Source organism: Dermacentor variabilis, chromosome 2 (genome assembly GCF_050947875.1).
Source record: "Dermacentor variabilis isolate Ectoservices chromosome 2, ASM5094787v1, whole genome shotgun sequence".
In the NCBI taxonomy this organism is placed as follows: domain Eukaryota; kingdom Metazoa; phylum Arthropoda; class Arachnida; order Ixodida; family Ixodidae; genus Dermacentor; species Dermacentor variabilis.
The window spans coordinates 244,940,018-244,962,234 of record NC_134569.1 but is presented as its reverse complement, the minus strand read 5'-3'; the positions used below and the strand labels follow the sequence as shown (position 1 = coordinate 244,962,234).

Here is a 22,217-nt window from a genome sequence, read left to right as displayed (position 1 = left end):
TGTTTCGGTAGTTCCATGCAGCACTGTGGAACCTACAGGCTTCATCGACCAGTCATGGGACGAACACATCTTAAAGGTACTGTTCCGTGCCCTGTCGTCTGCTACCGGCGAGCGCTGCAGCGAAGGTGGCGGCAGCATCTACAAAGACTGCAACTGCGCAGCGTGATCAGCTGTTGTGGTAGCTGCAGTAGAAAATTCGTTCCAAATTCGCTCTGGCACCAAAAAATCGTGCGCCTTGAAGATATTTCGAGATACTCTTTGTGAAGCAAAAGTGAAGCCGGAAGTTGGCGTTGCTCATGGCGATGCTCCGCCTTCTGGCCACCCTCCTCTCTTGTTTAGATCTTTCGCGAAACCACGCCGCACTGCGCGTGGTTTCTCGCGCGGAGCGCGCGCGCTCGCTCCGCAGCAATACTAAACAATCGCGATGTCTCATTGCGTTGCCGTTGCCGAACCCATGTTAAAAGAAGTTCATAATGAACTTCGCAAATTGGGCCGTGAGGTTGAACCGGCTGCTTTTACCAGCTTTTATGAAAATAAACATGCCTTAAGTATAAGGCCAACCAACTGAACTGTTCTCATTAACCGCAGGTACCGGCCGCTACCCAGCTCTTGCGTGTTTTTTTAAAAAAAGGTCCCCTTTATCGCTGCCTTCTACTGGCTTTTCTCTGCTTGGGCTTCCTGGGGCTCTCATACGGTCCTGCTCGCGAGGATTGTGCATTTCTTGGTCTTTGTGCACTTTGAAATTTCACTTCGACTTGTACATGTCATGAATGCCTTACAAATAGTTTTGTAAAGTACTGCTTTTATTTAGTTTTTCTAATTGGTAGACCCGTGTGCTTCTCTGTATGGTGCGCCGTTACATGAATGCAGCGCTTTAACGGCTACTGTACACATCGACGTGCCAATCTAGGTCATGAAACACTACATGTTGGTATAAAGCAGGCGTGCAGCTTGTGAAAATGTCGATGTCGAGGGCAGCAAAATGCACATATTCTGGGTAAATCTCTATCAGCACGTGTGTATTAATTGTGGTACACCTGTGCAGGTGTGCATGACCCTCGAACGTGCTCTAGCTGCCTAAAAGAGTCGGCGCTGTCGCGAGTAATGCGAGAAACAAGCAACAGTTAAGCAACACGTGTTTTAATATGCACAAAAGCAAGTTGTTACTGAACACGTAGTTCTGAAACTAGGATTATGCATTCTTGAATAACGCACGTTCTACGTGCCGCAAATGCAACATGCGCTGTCAAAAGCAGGAAACACTGACCTGCAAGGCGTTCACTGTACAGATTCTGATACGCATCGGTTTCGGTCTGCGATGGAACGTTAGCATGATTCCGCTGAAGTGGAGGCAAAATTTCCCGCGGATATTCCTTCGTCCGTCGTCAGTGCCGTGGCGCGGTACATTGCGTACAGCGCTACATATGCGCGTTCATTTCACGAGCTTTAGTTCCCCGTGTCCCACACGGCCACAGCAACATCCGGCAGAGCACGGTGCAGGTAACACAGCGCAACAAGACATGGTGACTAACGCAAACCCGCCCACTCAGCGCCTTTGCCACGGTACGAAACCTACCAGAGCAATACGTGTGAGCGCTCAAAACCATAACAACGGCGCCATTCTGGCCCAAAAGGCGTGGCTATGCAGCAAAAAAATAAAAATAAAAAAGCAGCAAGAAAATGAGAACCTACTACGTCATTTCCGCCACACTTCTCTCCTAGCGCGCGGAGGGGGGTAGGGCCTCTCCTTAGTTTCCTTCCTCCGTGGCTTGTACACTGTGCGCTCGCTGGCACTCGCGCAAGGGCAACCGTTTTCTTAATTCGAATTACTGCACGTTTACCGCGCTCCTTCCGTATTGTTGCAAGCGTGTTCAACGGCCAACTTATTCGTTCCTTTCGCGTAAAACAGCAGCTTGGAACAATGCTAAACAAGGAAGTCTGCGGACTCCATTTTTGCGAAGTACGGAGCACTACCCAGGAGGTTGTGGGCTTGTGGCGCTACCCTGCATGTTGTGGTTGTGCACTGCCCAGCACTACCCTACGGTGTTGTGGCTGTGCCGACTGCACGTATTAATTTAGCCACTGTCACGTCAAATAATACTTTGTACCCTTTAAATGCAAGAATGCCTGTACAGCAACGTTTCATTTTTTGTGTGTGTGTGTGTGTTCTCGGCACGTTTTCATCATAAAAAGCGGACAACTTCATTTTCGGTTTCATAGAGCCTCAAGGAACGTTTTAACGCGACAGCGTTAAAGAGCACGTATCGCAGGAAAGCCGGCTTCCGGCGTGCACCGTGAAACAGTTGCACCGAGGCCTTCCATATGATGCAAGAAATTGACTGAACTAATTCAATTTCTCAAGCTGAAATACGTAGAAAAATCGTAAACTATGACTTACGCACCACCTACAGGTATGATAGCTCTCGGATTGTAATCTTAATATAGGAGAAAACACAATTCCGTTACGCAAGAACTCATAGGAACCCCTTCACACACACAAACCGGCCGCGGCGTTCACAAACCGGCCGCGGCGTCCGCCAGTTCGCGCACGTTGGCCCGATGGGTGTCTTTTAGGGGCCGCGGAGCGGCGCGCCCGGTTCCTTTGAATAATTCCAGCTTGCGCTCGCCTCCGCCGCATCGCTGCCCACGCAACAAGGCTCTAATTCGTGCATAACTTTCGTGGCAAGCGTTTCGAGGTAAAAATTACGGTTACGTACTCTCCAGTTGCCGGGAAGCGTGAGAAGCAGTCAGGGATCTTTGAATGCTGCCGCGTTTCACTCTTAAAGGCGAAGCTTAAGCGCCCTCCAAATTTGTATAAAGAAGCAATATAGCGCCATAAACTGTCCTGCGATCTGAAGAGAAACTTCATGGTAAACACTTGCCGGCAAGACCACTTCTCAAGGCCATTTATTCGTCCAAGGGTCCCTCTACGCAAGAACCAGAGCTTGCGGGTGGCATAGCATTGGCTGTACTGCACGGAACTACTGACACAGGGTACAGATGCGCCGAGTGTTCTTGGTAAGAGGCGATTAGAAGACGGCTGGAAGGAAACTAGGAAAAGAACAAACAAACGGAGGCGTAAAAAACAAACTTCGCAATACGTGTTCAGAAAGTTTGGTGATGGGTATTCTGCGTGTCTTTTTTTCCTTTTCTTTTTTCTTACCATAGGTAGAATATTTTACAAGAGCTTGGTGGCGCAAACAACCACCCCGCTGGAACGGAGACGCTCATAGCATAGCAGTGCAATCGCGCTGCAGTACACGCCACATACATCCCTCATTTCGACGTTGGCAATACGTGGTGACGCTGTATTGATTTAATGCCGAGCGCATTTCTGACAACCGTAATCCGGAGATGGGTTCCGCTGCATATTTTTTTGAACTTTACACATACACGACGTAGAGCACACGGCCAATAAGCCAATATTTGGCTTGGCGGGTCCTGTGCCCTTTTCCAGTGACACGGTGCAAGCACGTGGTCTCCGCAAAATAAATTATTTGCGGAGAAATTATATATATATATATATATATATATATATATATATATATATATATATATATATAAATTGGTCCTTAAAGGGCCCCGGAAACGGTTTGACCAAATTTTGTAGACGCCTAGGGTGCAGCTTAGGTTGAGCATTCGCACCACAATTTAAGTGAAGCGTTACGTATTAATAGAGCTACAAGCGGTTACAAGTTACCCTCCTCCCTAGCCATGCTTTTCCTCCTCAACTCGTTCGCTGAGCGAGCGGGGCTAAGCTCCGCCTTCACTGGTTCTGCGTCACGATGCGACGTCACATCGTCCACTTCCGGTTTTTTTGGAGTCCGCCCCCGCCCGCGCGATACCTCTCTGCTAGCCGCTTGGCCGACGACCCCAAGCGCGAGCTATCGAGACAGCGTGCGTTGCGAGCATTCTGTCGTAGCGCCGAACGTGTCTGGTATTCCGGTAACCACAGGCAAGCTGGTCATTTCGGCAAATGACTGGAGGAATAAATTCAAGCTGATGAAGGAACTTTAGCATAGATGTACGTGAGCGGCCTAATCGGTCTGCACGGTCCAGACACTTGTTGGCGCAGCGCTTAACCAGCCAAACAAAGTGCTAATATTACTCTAACCAAGTGTAAAACATTTTAAACATTTATAGTGTTGATGATTACACTCCTATAAAAAATACACACCAGCAGCAAAGAAGAATACACTTCGTGGCTGCTACTGTGTATGGTTGAGCTCTGTGCCACCAGGTGGCTGCACCATGCAGACCATTCACATTTGCCCTTCTGCTCATATCATGGCACATCCCGTTACGGCACAGTCAAGCGGCCAGACCCTGTCCCCTTGCGCTTGCGTTTGCCCTAATGCCGGAATCGCGAAACGCTATTGCGTTAGTAATCTTCCGGTGTAAAGTGATGGCCACAACAAATCTTGGCGGCGATCGGATAGCGGCAGTCCGATGCGCAGCAGCCAGTCCGCTCGTACGCTGCCTTGCAGTGGGACACGATGTCACAGCTTTCTATATTGCCAGTCGCTACGTTTGCAGTCCACAAGGCAACAAAGTCGAATCATAAGGCTCGCGAAAAGACTGAGACGGACTCTGACTGCGGAGCTCTCGTCAAAGCTGTTGCGTTTCGCCTGCGACACGTGGTTTTGCCGGCGCGACTGCGGCGGGGCGGCAGACATTTTGGCCCGATCGTCGTCGCCGCAACACTCATCGCCAGGTGTTTCCAGGCGCGACTGCGGCGATGCGACCGCCTAGGGATCATCCTCGCATTCCAGTCATTGTGCCCGAAACAGGCGATGCCAAAGCAGGGATCTCATTCCAGTTATTGGGCCCGAAACAGGCGATGCCAAAGCAGGGATCTCGTTCCAGTCATTGTGCCCGAAACAGGCGATGCCAAAGCAGGGATCTCATTCCAGTTATTGGGCCCGAAACAGGCGATGCCAAAGCAGGGATCTCGTTCCAGTCATTGTGCCCGAAACAGGCGATGCCAAAGCAGGGATCTCATTCCAGTTATTGGGCCCGAAACAGGCGATGCCAAAGCAGGGATCTCGTTCCAGTCATTGTGCCCGAAACAGGCGATGCCAAAGCAGGGACCATCCTCTCATTACAGTCATTGTGTCCGACCGGCAGCGCCACGACAGGGTGCTACGAGATCGTGCTCGACATGGTGCTACGGCATCGCTACGACAGTGTGCGTCACCATTAGCCCATTGTACATTCACGTGCTCGTCTTTTGAGGGGTTCCTTCTTGCCCTCAACTGCGAGAGTATAAAAACAGCTGCCCCCGGACGCCAAGGGGAGGGCTCCGATTTCTTCTGTTGAGTGAAGTGCTCTCCCGTCTCTCTACTTCGGTCAAACCTGACCGCCAACTCTTTGCGATGTTAAAATAAACAAGTTGTTTCGTTGTTACCAGTCGACTCATGCTTTGCCGGGACCTTCGGATGCTTCCAGTTGTACCCCAGGCCGCCAGGCCAACGCTACCCTTGGGGCTTGCGACCCAGGTACAACCACGGGCGTCAGCGCCGAGTTCCCAACAGATCGTACCAGCGGTCGGATCCAAACATCTGGTTGGCAGCGGTGAGATCGCCTCCGACTTCAAACAACTGTCTGCCAGCGGTGAGATCGCGACAACGGAGGCCAGCAGCGAAGAGATGCAGTTGACGGTATGCTGAGCAGCTCAACGACGATCCGGGAGCAGTGCAACGAGCCCTGTGTGACGACTGGTTGCCTGCAGCGGAACGACTGCGCGGAATTCCTGCCTGCGAGGTTTGGTGAGTGCGGGACTTTCTTCTTCTGAGCTTTGCCAGGCTTTTGTTAGTGTCAGAAACAGAGCTGGTAATTGTGGTTGTCGTTGCTGCCGGGTTAGTTGCGGCAAGACAATAGTAAGCAGTAGAGAAAGCAGCATTCAGAGCAGCCATGGATTTGAAGTCGTTGCGCAAACCGAAATTGTTGGAGCTTGCAAGAGAGTTGGGTCTGGATGTCTCAGACAAACTAAGAAAACCTGAACTGCTAAAGGCTATTCTTGAGTTAGAGGCTGAGGATGACGAGCTGTCGGAATGCCTTGAGACTATTGAGGAGAGGTCAAAAAGACAGGAGCGCGAACTTAAAGAGCAAAAAGAGAAATATGAGCGCGAACTTAAAGAGCAAAAAGAGAAACAGGAGCGCGAACTTAAAGAACAGAAAGAAAAAGAAGAGCGGGAACGTAAAGAACAGAAAGAGCGAGAGCAACAAGAGAAAAAAGAAGAGCGCGAACACGCTTTGGAAATGAAGCGTCTCGAGGTAGAGATGGAACGCGCTCGTAATGGAAGTCAGGCACACGGTGCAGGAGAACGCGTATTGTTCAAAATGACGGACCTGATGCGGCCGTTTAAGCTTGGAGAGGACATTGGTTTGTTCCTGGTTAACTTTGAGCGAACGTGCGAGAAGCAGGGGTTCTCTCGGGAAACGTGGCCACAGCGCTTGCTCACTTTGTTACCCGGCGAGGCGGCCGACGTAGTCGCTCGCTTGGATAGAGAGGAGGCAGAGGATTTCGACACAGTGAAATCGAGTCTTCTAAAAAAGTACCGGCTGTCTGCGGAGGCATCCCGTCGGAAGTTTCGGGAAAATGAGAAAGGCAGAAGTGAGTCATATACAGAGTTTGCGTATAGGCTTATGTCGAACATGCAGGAGTGGCTCAAAGAAGAGAAAGCGTTTGGTGACCACGATAAAGTTCTGCAGTGCTTCGGGCTAGAACAGTTTTATAGTCGGTTACCGGAGAACGTGCGATACTGGGTCTTGGATAGGCCAGACGTGAGTACGGTGGCTAGAGCCGCTGAGCTAGCCGAGGAGTTTGTGACGCGTCGGGCTCGCGGAGCTAAGGACGGTCAAAAGGGTGAATTTGGCTCGAAGTTTGAGAGGCCGAAGTTCACACCCATGAGAGCAAAGGGGAACACGCGTAGTGCGGATGCGAGTGGAAGCAGTGCGACCGAACCTAAGGAGACGGCGGCAGCCGAAGCCGAACGCAGAAAGCGGTTCGAGATGAGGCGTGCGGGCGTTTGTTATACGTGCCAGAAGCCGGGTCACTTTTCGGCGCAGTGTCCGGAAACAACACCAAAAGTTGTGTTTTTTTCAATAAGCAGCACTGACGAGAACATGAAGCTTCTCGAGCCTTACATGCGAGACCTCCTCGTGAACGGGAAAGAGTGCCGAGTGCTTCGCGATTCCGCAGCTACGATGGATGTAGTTCACCCGTCTTACGTAGAACCCCATATGTTCACGGGCGAGTGCGCATGGATCAAGCAAGCCGTGGAAGCTCATAGCGTGTGTCTGCCGGTAGCAAAAGTGCTTATTGAAGGACCTTTCGGAGCGCTTGAGACAGAGGCGGCAGTGTCATCTATGCTGCCACCCCAGTACCCGTACCTATTTTCAAACAGGTCCGATCACCTCCTGCGCGAGAAGGGGCTTTTGTTTGGTGAAGCTAGTGTTCAGGCCTTAACCAGATCGAAGGTTCGGGAGCTCGCTGCAAAGGCGGTAGTTGCGGGGCCGACGTTATCAAACAACGAAAAAGGGTCAGAGGCGCAGCAAGCTGATATTCCGAGCACGCCCGAACTGAATAAACTTGAGTCTGTAACGTTAAAGGCGCCAGATACTGGAGAGGAAATGCCCGACACGGGAAAGTTAGAAGAGCTATCTACTGATTTGCTCATCGCGCCTACGTCAGACGGACTTAATAGGTTGCTAAAAGTCAGCCGGTCGGCTTTGATAGCCGAGCAAAAAAAGGATGGCAGCCTGGAAAACGTGCGCTGCAATGTCAAAGAAGGTATCGCCAGGAAAACTGCGCGTTTTGTGGAAAGGGGTGGAGTCCTGTACCGGAAGTATCTAGACCGAGGAGTGGAGTTCGATCAGCTGGTCGTGCCTCAATGCTATCGTCAGGATCTGTTGCGCTTGTCACATGGGGGTTCGTGGTCCGGACACCTAGGAGTTAAGAAAACTAAGGACCGTCTCTTGCAAGAGTACTATTGGCCAGGGTGTTTTCGGGACGCAGACCATTTCGTGAGGACATGTGACACTTGTCAGCGGGTGGGCAAACCAGGGGACAAATCAAGGGCGCCGTTGAAATTGGTACCTATCATTACGGAGCCTTTTAGACGGCTCGTTATTGATACTGTGGGACCTCTGCCGGTAACAGCCACGGGGTACAGACACATTTTGACTGTGATCTGCCCAGCGACAAAGTTCCCTGAAGCAGTGCCGCTTAAAGAACTCAGCTCAGTTGAGATAGTCAATGCACTACTGTCCATATTTGCGCGAGTTGGTTTTCCTGCAGAAATTCAATCAGATCAGGGCACAGTGTTTACTAGCGCTTTGACGACAACTTTTCTCGAAAGGTGTGGGGTAAAGCTGTTACACAGCTCAGTGTACCACCCACAGTCGAATTCCGTTGAGAAGCTCCACTCCGTCATGAAGCGCGTGCTGAGAGCCTTGTGTTTTGAACATCGAACTGACTGGGAGCTGTGTCTGCCTGGGGTGATGTTTGCTTTACGGACCGCGCCGCATGCAGCTACGGGGTTTTCGTCAGCTGAACTGGTGTACGGTCGCTCGCTTCGATCTCCGCTTCGCATGCTTCGAGAATCGTGGGAAGGTAGGGGCGACGACCCAGTCGTGGTGGAGTACGTACTTAAGCTCCTCGAACGCTTAAGAAGGGCACAGGAGTTGTCAGGTGAAGCAATGACAAAGGCCCAGCAGAGGGCCAAGGTTTATTATGATCGGACAGCCAGGGCCCGTCGTTTTGAGGTTGGCGATGAGGTCATGATATTGCGCACATCGCTAAACAACAAACTAGACGTGCAGTGGGAGGGCCCAGCACGAATTGTTCAGAAACTGTCGGACGTTAACTACGTGGTAAGTCTGCCAGGAAAGCGGAAAGCACAGCAAGTTTACCACTGTAATCTGCTCAAACCTTATAGACAACGGGAAGCAGTGGTGTGCATGATGATAAACGTTCCTGAAGAGCTTCCAGTCGAGCTTCCGGGACTAGGCTCAGTGACGAACAGGGAAGACACCGGTCAAGTCATTGGTGACCTTATCAGTAAAGCACCGCTGTCGCCTGAGCAGAAAACCGAACTACACCAGCTATTACAAGAGTTTCAAGGTCTGTTCTCTGAGAGGCCTGGTAGGACTTCTGTACTTACTCATGATATAGAACTTACCTCCACAGAGCCAGTACGATCCAAGGCGTATCGGGTGTCACCCCGCCAGAGCGATATTATGGAGGCTGAGGTAAAGAAAATGCTACAGCTCGGTGTTATTGAGGCAGGTGAGAGTGATTATACCTCCCCTTTGATTTTAGTTGAGGTACCGGGCAAGGAACCTCGTCCTTGCGTCGACTACCGCAGGCTTAATTCCATCACTAAGGATCAAATTTATCCGATCCATAACATCGAGGAGCGCCTTGAGAAAGTTAGTAGCGCTCAGTTTATTTCCACCCTAGATCTTGTCAGGGGTTATTGGCAGGTTCCACTTACAGAAGAGGCTAGTAGGTATGCGGCGTTCATTTCACCAATGGGAACATTCCGTCCTAAAGTGTTGAGTTTTGGTTTGAAGAACGCGCCATACTGTTTTTCAAGCCTCATGGATAAAGTGTTGCGGGGACAGCAAGAATTCGCTTTACCGTATCTAGACGACGTAGCGATATTCTCCGCATCCTGGTCTGAGCATATGACACACTTGCGGGCAGTGCTAACCCGCCTGCGCGAAGCGGGCTTGACAGTAAAGGCTCCTAAGTGCCAGTTAGCACAGGCCGAGGTTGTCTACCTCGGTCACGTGATTGGTCAGGGTCGTCGCCGCCCCTCTGAAATAAAAGTGGCCGCTGTGCGAGACTTTCCGCAACCGCGCACCAAGACCGATATTCGGTCGTTCTTAGGTGTCGCCGGCTACTATCAGAGGTACATCCCTAGGTACTCTGATATCGCGGCTCCCCTGACGGATGCTCTAAGAAAGACAGAGCCTCAAACAGTCGTCTGGGACGAGACCAAGGAAAGAGCTTTTAGCGCCCTAAAGAGTGCCCTAACAAGCCAGCCTGTGCTACGATCGCCAGACTATACAAAAGGGTTCATTGTTCAGTGCGATGCTAGTGAGCGAGGCATGGGCGTTGTACTGTGCCAACGGGAAAATGGAGAAGTAGAACACCCCGTCCTGTATGCTAGTCGTAAGCTGACCAGTCGTGAGCAGGCGTATAGCGCCACCGAGAAAGAGTGTGCATGTCTCGTGTGGGCCGTTCAGAAATTGTCATGCTATCTAGCCGGCTCGAGGTTTATCATTGAGACGGATCACTGCCCTCTCCAATGGCTGCAGACCATCTCTCCCAAAAATGGCCGCCTCCTGCGCTGGAGCCTCGCTTTACAACAATATTCCTTTGAGGTGCGTTACAAAAAGGGGAGTCTCAACGGTAACGCCGATGGCTTAAGTCGAAGCCCCTAACGTAGGAATCAGCCTCAAAATTGTTTGTTACTGATGTTTTTCTTCCTGAGGCAGGATTTTTTTTTAACATATTGCTTTTGTTTAGTGTTTCAAAGTGATGATATGCTTTCTAGTGCAATTTTTCAATTTGTGGACGCGTTCTGAGTGATGCTAGACTACTGTAAGGAACTAGGCAGTGGTATAAAAAGGGGAAAGAGCCTGGCAGGGCTTAGTGAGGGTTGTGCCGTGCTTGCTGACTGAGCGGTTGAGTTTCAGCGTAGTTCTAACGCTTGCCGGGAACGAGAACAAAAATGTGAACTCTCCCGAAGTCACTTTGCAGTGTCCCGTGCGAACCTGAACGAGAGAACGAGGCCTTCTCTGTGCGCTGCGCTCAAGAAACGTCAAGGGACGCCCGACTTCGGTTATGAGCATCATCGAGCGACATCCCTCCGGACAGCGGATGCAGTCCCCTGTCCATCGGGATCTCCTTCCCCCGGCGGGGCGGTCTGTTGCGTTTCGCCTGCGACACGTGGTTTTGCCGGCGCGACTGCGGCGGGGCGGCAGACATTTTGGCCCGATCGTCGTCGCCGCAACACTCATCGCCAGGTGTTTCCAGGCGCGACTGCGGCGATGCGACCGCCTAGGGATCATCCTCGCATTCCAGTCATTGTGCCCGAAACAGGCGATGCCAAAGCAGGGATCTCATTCCAGTTATTGGGCCCGAAACAGGCGATGCCAAAGCAGGGATCTCGTTCCAGTCATTGTGCCCGAAACAGGCGATGCCAAAGCAGGGATCTCATTCCAGTTATTGGGCCCGAAACAGGCGATGCCAAAGCAGGGATCTCGTTCCAGTCATTGTGCCCGAAACAGGCGATGCCAAAGCAGGGACCATCCTCTCATTACAGTCATTGTGTCCGACCGGCAGCGCCACGACAGGGTGCTACGAGATCGTGCTCGACATGGTGCTACGGCATCGCTACGACAGTGTGCGTCACCATTAGCCCATTGTACATTCACGTGCTCGTCTTTTGAGGGGTTCCTTCTTGCCCTCAACTGCGAGAGTATAAAAACAGCTGCCCCCGGACGCCAAGGGGAGGGCTCCGATTTCTTCTGTTGAGTGAAGTGCTCTCCCGTCTCTCTACTTCGGTCAAACCTGACCGCCAACTCTTTGCGATGTTAAAATAAACAAGTTGTTTCGTTGTTACCAGTCGACTCATGCTTTGCCGGGACCTTCGGATGCTTCCAGTTGTACCCCAGGCCGCCAGGCCAACGCTACCCTTGGGGCTTGCGACCCAGGTACAACCACGGGCGTCAGCGCCGAGTTCCCAACAGATCGTACCAGCGGTCCGATCCGAAACAAAGCGGAGTACGTTGCACACAAGCAGACGACCATTGCTGTTTGCCGGAAGTGCTTAAGTGTACTGACAAATTGTTCTTGTGCATTCACTTTATGCTAATTTCTTTTTATAAAAACAAATTAACTAACATTCCAACTATTACGAAGCTCATTTGTTTACCATAAAGTTGAAGAAATTATCGATCACGCACCCTGGTCAGCCAATCGGATAGCTCACCCCACTGACGTCATATGGGTGATTTCGTTCATATGGGTAGGGGCGGCTTAAAATTCCGCTGAGCAGCGTGCTGCGATCGGCAGCGATGTGCATTTTTAAAACCTTATAATAAATTACACGCTTTACGTGGAGCACTTAGATGAGCCAATTAGTGATCAGAAGGACCTACTCTAACGACTCACTACGTTTGTAGAAAATCCTCAAAAGTGTTTCAGAGACCCTTTAAGAAAAATTGTATGCATGCAATTTCTTGCGCCTTCCAGGAAGAAGAAACCAATCAGCAAATTTGAAGAGGAAGCCGAGCCAGCTCCATTCTTGCAGCTGGTAAGCACGGTTGAAACGTTTCTGGATCATTAACTGATTCTTTACTCTCGAGGAAAAGCCAGATAAATAGCTGGATACATCTTTTTTTTTTAAGCGACGAGCGTTGCAATCCAAGAATACAGTAAAAAATCTAGATTTATATATTTGTTTAAGTCTGACCTTCCACATTGGAACCTCTCTCACGAATAACGTGGTCTTCTTGGGTAACCTTGTGATGTTGTTACGAATGTAGAATGGGTTTATTTACAGTGAAAATGCTAGAGAAGACATGGGACGGTCCGAAACAGCTGATCACACCGAATACCCTCGCACCGCTTCTTCTTTCTCTTCTACGCTGCTCCGGTGCGGCGTTGCATTTTCCTCCGGGGCAGACAAAGCTCACCGAGCGAGCCAGAGCGCGTTGATGGTACGATTTCAATCGCGCGACGTGCACAACTTGTGCTTTGCGTGAACGGCGGTTATCAGCCGTCACTTTAACGATGACATAGGTCACTTCACTCAAGTATTTGAGAATGAAGAACGGGCCCGAATACTTGCAAAGAAGCTTTTGACAAAGTCCCCTTTTCCGAACCGGTGTCCACAGCCACACGAAGTCACCGGTGGCGAGTCTAACGGGCAGATGTCGTGCGTCGTAGCGAGCCTTCGCATGAACATGCGACGATAGGGTTCTTAGCCAGGCAAGTCGACGTGCTTCTTCGGCACGACACAATATCTGCGTGGCGTTCCCGCGACACAGAGTCGCTGACGCGGCGTATTGTCTTACTCACACAGTAGACTTAGTGGCGCCGTTCGGCTAGAGGATGATGGTGGCTTCCCAGAAAATGTCAACGCCGCTGCCGCAACTGGCTGGCAAAATTTGCATGTCGGCACCTCAGCAGGCCGTTCTTAACACCGTATACCGTCCTTGTCGACGAGATGTCCCAGCGCAAGGGCTTGACGCTCACTGAAACGACACATCTTAGAGTTTAAAATGAGGCCAGCCGGCCGGATGCAGTGCAAAGCAACGCCCAGCCGCTGGTTGTTCTCGTGGAAAGTTCGGCCGAGAATAATCACGTCACCTAAATAACAAATACAAATACCCCATTTGAGACCACTGAGGATGGAGTCAATACATCCCTAGAAGGTTGCTGGGGCATTACTTAAGCCAAACGGCACGACATTAAACTCGTAGAGTCCGTCAGGCGTAACAAAAGCGGTCTTTTCTTTGTCAGACGGGTGCATCGGTATCTGCCAGTACCCGGAGCGGAGGTCAATCGACGAAACGTACGATGCAGAGTGAAGGCAGTCAACAGCATCCTCACCCCGTAGTAACGGATGCACGTCTTTCTTTGTGATGACATTCAATCGTAGTCGACACAAAGTCTCCGCAAGTTGCCTTTGCTTTTGACTAGTGTAACAGGAGCTGCCCAAGGACTGCAAGACTCCTGAATAACGCCTTTCTTCAGCATGTTGTCGCATGACGCGATAAGGTTTCTGAGGTACCGAAGTCGCTTGCCCTGTGTTGAAGCGTCGGTGCCAGCAGGATTCCGGCAACAGCCGAGAGCGCTCGCGTTGCTTAAAATAAAATGCTGACGTGTAGCAGGCGAGCATTTGTTGGAGTATGTCCTGCTTGGAAGACTACAACAACTTATTTATAATACGTCGCAAGTGATCCGAATAGTTGGGCAATGGTCGATTGATGTCTGAACACGCCGCAACTGTCCGTACATCAAATGTGGCTTGCTCCTCAAATGTTGCCGATTTAAGTCCTACTGGCAGGGCAAGAAACTCCGCAGAAGTGTTCCCTGTGCACAAGAAGGCGCGCCCGTCGATGGCTTGAACAATAGATCGAGGGACCAACACATTCTTCTTAATTGCGTTATGATCTGACTCGAGAAGAGCGCTGCATGATTCTATCAGGGCACGTGAAGAACTCTTGAGAACAAAATGGCTGCCCGACCAGGCAGTACTACATCTTGAGACAGCGAAAACACGTCTGCTTGAGCGGCCTCCAAATCACAAAGTATGGGGATTGGCAACGTGCTCCTGAGTAAGATCTATCCAGTGTCACAGTCAAGTCTAACGCTTCATTCACGTAGGAAATCTATGCTTAAGATAACATAATGAGTTGCGTGGACCAATACAGTGTACTCGGCTCTAAAGCTTTGTCCTCAGATCGCAACCAATACCGAACGAACACCAACAAGGCGCAACGCTTCACCGTCAACTCCACGAAAAGTTTCTTTGCGATCCCACGCGAACATAACTTTCTGTCCTAAGCGATCTCTGAAGCGAAAGCTCATAACAGAAATAGCGGCACCCCTGTCGACAAGAGAAGTAGTATTTACACCGTCTGTACAGACACACACCTTGTTCTTCAGCATAACAACAGACGAAGGAATTGGTGAGCTTGACCGTCCCGCGACCACACCTCCACCGGCCGCACCAACTAGTTTCCCAGCTGCGGCGAGGAAGGCGACTGACGAGCACGCAGGGATGGCGAACGGCATAGTTGGGCCGGTGGCGGTGTAATGCTGCGCTCAGAGACAGTGGACTCATCGTGCGCTTGGTAGGACAACTGTTGCCACAGAGGATGGACTCCAAATCACACGGACGCGTTTTTGTGCACACGAGCTGTGTACACCGAAAAATGTGACGCTCGCTGACGTCACATTTTTGGGACGCTCGCTGGCGTCGGCCATGTTTGTTGGCTCTGGTGGTAGTCAAGCCAGGCATCTGCTTCTTCGAAGATCCTGTAGGACTAAGTTGTCCAGGGTGACCAGCACCCAGCGCTTTCACCACTTGTTACAAATGAGGAATGGGTTTTTTTAGAGTGAAAATGGTAGAGAAGACATGGGGATGGTCCGAAGCAGCCGATCACTGCGGGAACCTCCCGCCGCTCATCCTTTCTCTTCCATGCTCCTCCGGTGCGGCGTTACGATATGTTCACTAGCTATCCCTAACCGAATATATTTTCTTACTTCCTCTAAAATTACGTGTCTTCTGAATGACGATTGCGCACACTAAGCTGGGGGCCGGGCTATTTGAGGACTGCAGAAAACTGTGGCCCGTGCCGTGATCTGTGGTCGAATAACACCACTACACCAAAGCGAGGCTGACGAGGCGCGTAGTATTTACACCGATATGGGCTTTTAAAGTGCTCGAAAACCCTTTACATCGTCTTTCTGTTTTTTTTTTTATCACGCCGTGAGCTGTGCATGTGTGTTCTTTAACAGAACGCGAGTTCCGAAGAGTGCCTGGGCACTTAGGCAAATTGTACGAACGAGTTGGTTTTTTTCAAGTTTCTTTTGCGGGTACCTGTCGTATTTATGTATGGATTTAGCCGACACGACAAGAACACAATCGGTACTAAATGCAGCAAAATATACCTGCCCATTAGATTACCTCCATCAACAATTGTTCGTTTCAATGGTAGAGGATTGCTACCGGTATCCTTTGAGCTAAACAAATTTGCCCGTGAAGTACACCGCCTGATAAATGTTTTACTTACCCAATTCGCCTGTATACTCGCGCCGGTCATTTTTAAAAATGAATTTCTTTTTTACGCCTCCTTTTTGTAGTGATCTTATTTGGGACAGCCTTATGCTTTATAGTGCCTTGTTAAAGTAAGACGTACGTCTACCTGTACATCTTTCAATACATACAAATAATATCTGAAGGACTGAAGTGAAGGTATCTTTCTCGCTAAATTTCTGTAGTATTTTATTAATAAAACACATAAAAAATTTGGTCTTAAAGACCTTGTTAATAAGACTGCTACGCATGTTGCAAATAAACAAGGTGCACCGAGCACGAGCGGCGGCCACGGGCGGTGCTCGCACAGTTGCTGCCATGATGCCGAACGAGTCCGACGTCAGGGCCTAAACCCCATCGTTGTTTGCTACATTTCATTGTGGAGCCGAAACCCACGCGGTCGTCTCGCCTTCGCGTTCCGGGAATGAAATAACTCCGCACCAAGCGCGGCCCAGGCCATTGCTACGATCGACGCCCTGTCGTCAGATAACCCCACCCCTGCGGGGGTGCTGGAACAGCATCTCGAGCTCGTTTTAGCGAAGCAGGCGGAGCTCATCGAGTTCGACCGCACGATAAAAGATACGCTCACGGACGAAGACGTGGAAGCGGAGCTGACCGCAGCTTTCAAATACGAAGAAAAGGTCTGTTTCAACAAGACAAGCGTGCGCCTTGTGTCCCGAGTCGGGTCCACCGGTGCCTCTGTGAACTCCACCGCAAGTTCCACAGCGCAACTTGCCTCTGCACCACACCCAGCTGCTCCTTCCGCATCGCCCTGAGTGTCGCCCGCGGCGTCGTTCTCACGCGTTGCTCTGCCCAAGCTGCAAATCCCGCTCTTCTCTGGTGAGCGGCGCAACTGGCATGGCTTTTGGGACCAGTACCAGGCAAGCCTTCACAGCTATCCAAGATAGACAAATTTAAATATCTGCTCACGTACCTGTCCGGGTCAGCTAAGATCAGGGTAGTCAGCTAAGGGTCAGCTAAGATCAGTGCGCCAGTAGTTGGCCTCGCCGAGGTCAACTACGATTTCGCCACCAAGTTTCTTTCTGACCGGTTCGGCCGTCATGACATGCTGGTCGGTCACCATCTCGGCCACCTACTCGCAATGACACCAATTCGTAGTTCAGTAGATATGGACAAGCTTCGCAACCTCTATGATGAGATCACTTCCCGCAATAGCGCACTGGAGGGTCTTGGCGTTTCACAAGACGGGTATGTGCTGTCGTGATGCGGCGCGTCTTCATGAAGGCCTTACCGCTGGACTTCTTGTGCCGTCAGCAACTGAAAGAGGCTTCGTCGTAGAACCACGCTGACACGCCAGCGGTTACAGAAAAGTCCCAGCAAGTGAAATATCTTATGACTTTTCTAACGAATTCAAGCAGAGGCGAGGGAGGAAGGCTGTCTTCTGACCAAGCTAACTCATCGGCCAGCCAGCGACATCAGCGTCAATCGCGACTTTGGAGCTAAACCCACCCTCTGCAGCGGCTCTATAAATTCAAGTAAGATCGTCGTACACGCGTCCCCGCCTTCTGTGCAACGCGTCGGACCACACAGTTCAGGAATGCTCCACGTCATTCAATTGAGAAGGAACGCGAAAGACTTCAGATGCGCAGGCGTTGCTTCCGCTGTGCCAAGAGCAACCGCGTCGCCAGTGAATGCGGAAGTGCCAGAACATTGCAATGAACTTCGAACTTTACAACACTTGGCGTCGCTGTGCAACGTAGGTACTCCCAGTCAAAACCAATCACAGCGTCTAGGCAACGCGTCTGTGCCGTAAGTACAACGTGCAAGCGGGATGCATGGAAACCATCAACACACCACCTCTAGCAACATCTGTGTGTACGAGTAGTACTGGGGCGCTATAACGTAAAACTATTCCATACTTTTCTATTCCAATTCTGCAATCAGCCCAACGCGATTGGTTAAAAACTTAATAATATTTGGGGTTTTACGTGCCAAAACCACTTTCTGATTATGAGGCACGCCGTAGTGGAGGACTCCGGAAATTTTGACCACCTGAGGTTCTTTAACGTGCACCTAAATCTAAGCACACGGGTGTTTTCGCATTTCGCCCCCATCTAAATGCGGCCGCCGTCGCCGGGATTCGATCCCGCGACCTCGTGCTCAGCAGCCCAACATCATAGCCACTGAGCAACCACGGCGGGTGGGTTAAAAACTTCTGAAGCGGAAAGCTTCACTAGGCTAGTCAACACCGCGCTTCGCGCGAGCCGGCGTAAGTCTGAATTGGCTCCGTAAGCGTGCTCGGAGTCGGCGCAGCTGGCCACTGCCGCGTGGTATGCGTCATCGTTTGACTTTCGAAGCAAGCGCGTATTTATCGTGGAGGCCGACTATATAACCGCTTGCCAGAGAATAGGCGTGCGCATTCAACATAAAAGAAGAAGAGAGTGATACTACCGATACAGAGAGCTGTGTTGATGGCTGTACAGAAATCGCAAGACAATGTGTCCAACAATGATGAATAAAGTTTAATAATGCTGCATAACTTATGGTATATATCATTGATAAGCAATTTGCATAACTAAACAAGGCACACGTATAGCATAACCATAAGCTAACCAAAGCATATCCATAAATGAAACCGTAAGCATAACCATAGGCTAAATCATAAAGTATAACCATAAGTTAAACCATGAGCATATCAATAACTTAAACCATAAGCATATATATAAGTTAAACCGTAAACACATCCATTGGCTAAATCATAAAGCATAACCATAAGCTAAACCATAAGCATCACCGAACCTTTTCGCTTCCAGATATCCAGGATTAACCTTAGATAAGCCCCAGCCATTTTTTTGGACTACCCCCACTCCGCCTGGCTGTCACGGGACGTCACGAAAACAGCGATAGCTCCCCATCTGATATAACGTGTGCACATTTATTATGCATGATTTGACCAAACAAAAGAAAAATAGCTATTTCTGATTCGACGCCTTTTCGCCATTAGCCCTCGGCTGTTGGTCAAAAGTTTTCGGGCTGCGTCCACTTCACCTGCCTGTCACGTGACATCACAAAACCACAAGAACTCACCGCGTCAAAGTGACGTGTGCGCGTTAAAGACGCATTAATATGCCAAACAAAACTGAGTTTTCTTCTGAATAGCCGCGGGCTGCCCTGTTCCGTAAGGAATAAAAGATGGCTGCCGCCGATCACCCAGGCACTGGCTACTGGCACCTACCGGAAAGAATGGGTTTGTTAGCGTGTTATAAAACAATTGCGTGGCCGCGTAGCGTTTTCGAGCACTTTCGGCACGTTTACGACCTCATTTGGCCAACTTTTCTTTGCTGAGGATCCATTTTAGCGGCATTCGTAACCTTCCGTTGCATGCCGCCGCGATTTTCGACTAGCCACCGGAGTTAAATAAGGGAAAGCTGACCAATGGCAGACGCCGGCACGTCCGGTTATCGATTTTCAGTGCAGTCGCTCGGCCCCATCAAATCCCTCTCCAGTTGAGCGTGCTCCTCGCCTCTTGTCAGCCAATTAGATAAGACAAGCCGCTAAGCGTAAGTAATATTATTCGTTTTTGAAGCAAACAAAAGTAACCTACTATGAACGAGAAGAGCTTTTGATAGCGTTCATACAACCCTGCGGATGATCGCCCGATGCTTGAGTGGGCGGTTACGCAAATTTGACGTCAGGAGATGGGAATGAAACATTTTGGAATAGTTTTACGTTATAGGCTCCCCGGACTCATGCCCGTATTCCTACAGATGAGCAGAGATTGGGCTGTTGCACCAGTAAGGTCAATTTTGCTGCGGTTCCTTCCAGACACGGGCTTTCAGCGCACTTTCGTTCGGCAGGGGGTTGCTCGAGCACTTAATTGTTTCGTTCAAAGTGTGGAGCGCCTTAGCCTATTCAACTTCGGGAAAACGCGTCGCCCTGTGACCCTTACATGTGACTGAGTGCCCGTCACACTCTGGAGCCAGCACAGTACCAACGAGATCACTATAGATGCCCTCGAAGTGCCGGAGATATCTGCGGTTACCAGTTCACCAGCGGATGGCGCGATCATCACCATGATGACAAACTTTTGTCTCGCCAGCCCTTTCTCTCCTGTTGGCCAATCCTTTCCATCAAACTGTGGCATTAATCTGGACTCCCGCGCATGCGGGCCTTGCCGGAAACGAGGCGGCTTATGCCAGTGCCCGAGGATATACAGTCCAGGCTCAGGCATCAGATGTGTCGGACTTAGACACGGAGGAGGCGCCGTTTACAGCGAGGGATCGACTTATTACTTACCACGACCTCTGCACACACTACCGATTAGACCGCTTAACCTTTCCGCCACTCATGGGCAAATCCCCGCGTAGGTGTGAAGTTCTGTGGTGACAGCTGCAGACTCGCACCTTTCCGTCCCCTTACCTCCTCCACCGCATTCATCCCGCCATTTACCTTTCTCCCTCTTGTAAATTCTGTGTCTCTCCCAAAGGAGACCTAAACCACATCATGTGGGGGTACCCTAAGCACCCCCTTCCCCCTTTCCTCAAGCAATTAATATCTAGTGAGGAGCAGTGGGAGGCTGCCTTGCGCAGCTCCAGGCCCGATCTTGGAGGCCATCCTGGAGTGGGCTGAGAGGATAAAGGAGGCCTACTTCAAGTAGCTCCTCCCCCCACCCTCTATTCATTTGCCTGCTTCCCTTTAAAGAGGGATAAAGTTTTTCATCATCATCATCGTCTCGTTCGCGCTGATGCAAGCCCTGAAACAAATGCTTACCGATGTTAGGGTTGGCGTCTGAGACCACGTGTGAAAGGAATTTCAACCGAACCTCTCACCCTGCCTCGTGGAATTGAGGCGTGAGTTCGCCTACTATTGTCGGCGTCCTGATCCACGCGCAGAAAGAACTTTCTCTCACCGGACCTTTTACCAGGCCTCGACGAAATGAAGCGTGACTTTCTAATTCGCCATGACCGTTTCGAGTGTGCCTGTCTGCCGGAAGCCCCGCAGTGTACTGCCTCTTTTGTGTGTGTGTGTGTGTGTGTGTGTGTGTGTGTGTGTGTGTGTGTGTGTGTGCGTGTGAGTTTAGAGAGGTCCTTTCCTCGAATTGGACCTAAAAGAGAACTTCCACGAACCCGCAAAGCGCAGAAGAGGCTGACAGGCGTCTACAATTCCGGGAGGCGGGACTTCTTCCTTTCAGCAGGCTCGGTATAACCAGAGGAGGAGGGGCCCTCTTTCCGTGCCGGTTACGTGACATTCACGGAAGCAAGATCCTGCCCACGATTGTAGAGAGCCTGTTTAAGGGGCTCTGAAATGTACTTTTAATAACTTCATGCACTTCTCATTTTCTTTCATCTACCTTTGAATAAACTGTGCAAGTTTCGCACTAGAAAATCGTCTCCCCTTGCTTGGTCGCCATGGTCTACCGGATGCTTGCAGCCCGCCGACAACGCCACGCTGCCCAATAAGTAACGTCGGTAGAGCTTCGATAGGCAGGCGCCGCTACTACTCGGCAGCAGTACGATACGCTACCCTAGAGTATGCAACACCGAGGAAACGAGATCAGAATTCTCATTGGCTCCAATAGCTGCTGGGACATTGTAACTGGCCAGGAATATGATTATCGCCTCAAGTTAGTGCAGCGGAAACCTGTTTTGTATGGACAATCCAGGGAACCCTTGACATCTCCCCAGGTTCAACTGTACAAAGCACGTCTCCGTTCTTTGGTACTGGAGAGCCTCCCACAGATGATGCACCATTGAAAGTAGTCAGTTCTATTATGTTACATCTGAATACAGTTGGCACACGAGACATTACTGAGGAAGGTAACCAACGCATGTAGAAAGCTCCTCACGTCATGGAAAGGACCGGCATAGCGCCGCAGCTCCTTCATCGCTTACCAAGCTTCCGTACAAAAGTGATCCTGCCCTGGGAACAAGCCGTTACCATGGCTCAAGGACATTGCCAACTATGGTTTCATGTACTCTGGACGGTAATTCAGTGACGAGTACAAGCATGGCAATACGCAACTACGTCAAGAAACAGATGTACAAGCGCCGCCCTTCCGGAACGAATGCCGGCGCACAACGGTCAGCGCTCAGAGCTCAACACAAGCGGCGACAGAAGTCCTGCACAAATGCTGTGTCGAGCCACAAGAGCGCCTGCGATGGAAAGTCACTTGGCGCCTATACGCTTCTTAGTTGCCAAACATGCAACGTGTTTGCCTCAAGAGTTGAGCGGCACGCTACCCAAATCAACTTTAATTCAACATACATCGACAAGCTTCAACAGACCATCTCTGGAAGCGCTGGCGCAAGCAGCACTTGCTACTTCTCCGGTCTGCACACGAGGAGACGCCGAAGCTACCACAATTACTTCAAGTTGGAGACACCTGGTGCACAACGACGATTTTCTGCCTAT

At 50.5% G+C, this 22,217-nt stretch overlaps 1 protein-coding gene across 3 annotated transcripts in view; it reads left to right on the top strand.

Moving 5' to 3' along the window:
* LOC142573210 (ATP-dependent translocase ABCB1-like) overlaps positions 1-22,217 on the top strand; it is a 147,126-nt gene that overhangs the window by 10,896 nt on the left and 114,013 nt on the right. For all 3 annotated transcript variants that reach the window (XM_075682798.1, XM_075682797.1, XM_075682796.1), the window contains exon 3: positions 12,272-12,332. In XM_075682798.1, the coding sequence (XP_075538913.1) occupies positions 12,272-12,332 (61 nt within the window). The remainder of the gene's footprint in view (positions 1-12,271; positions 12,333-22,217) is intronic.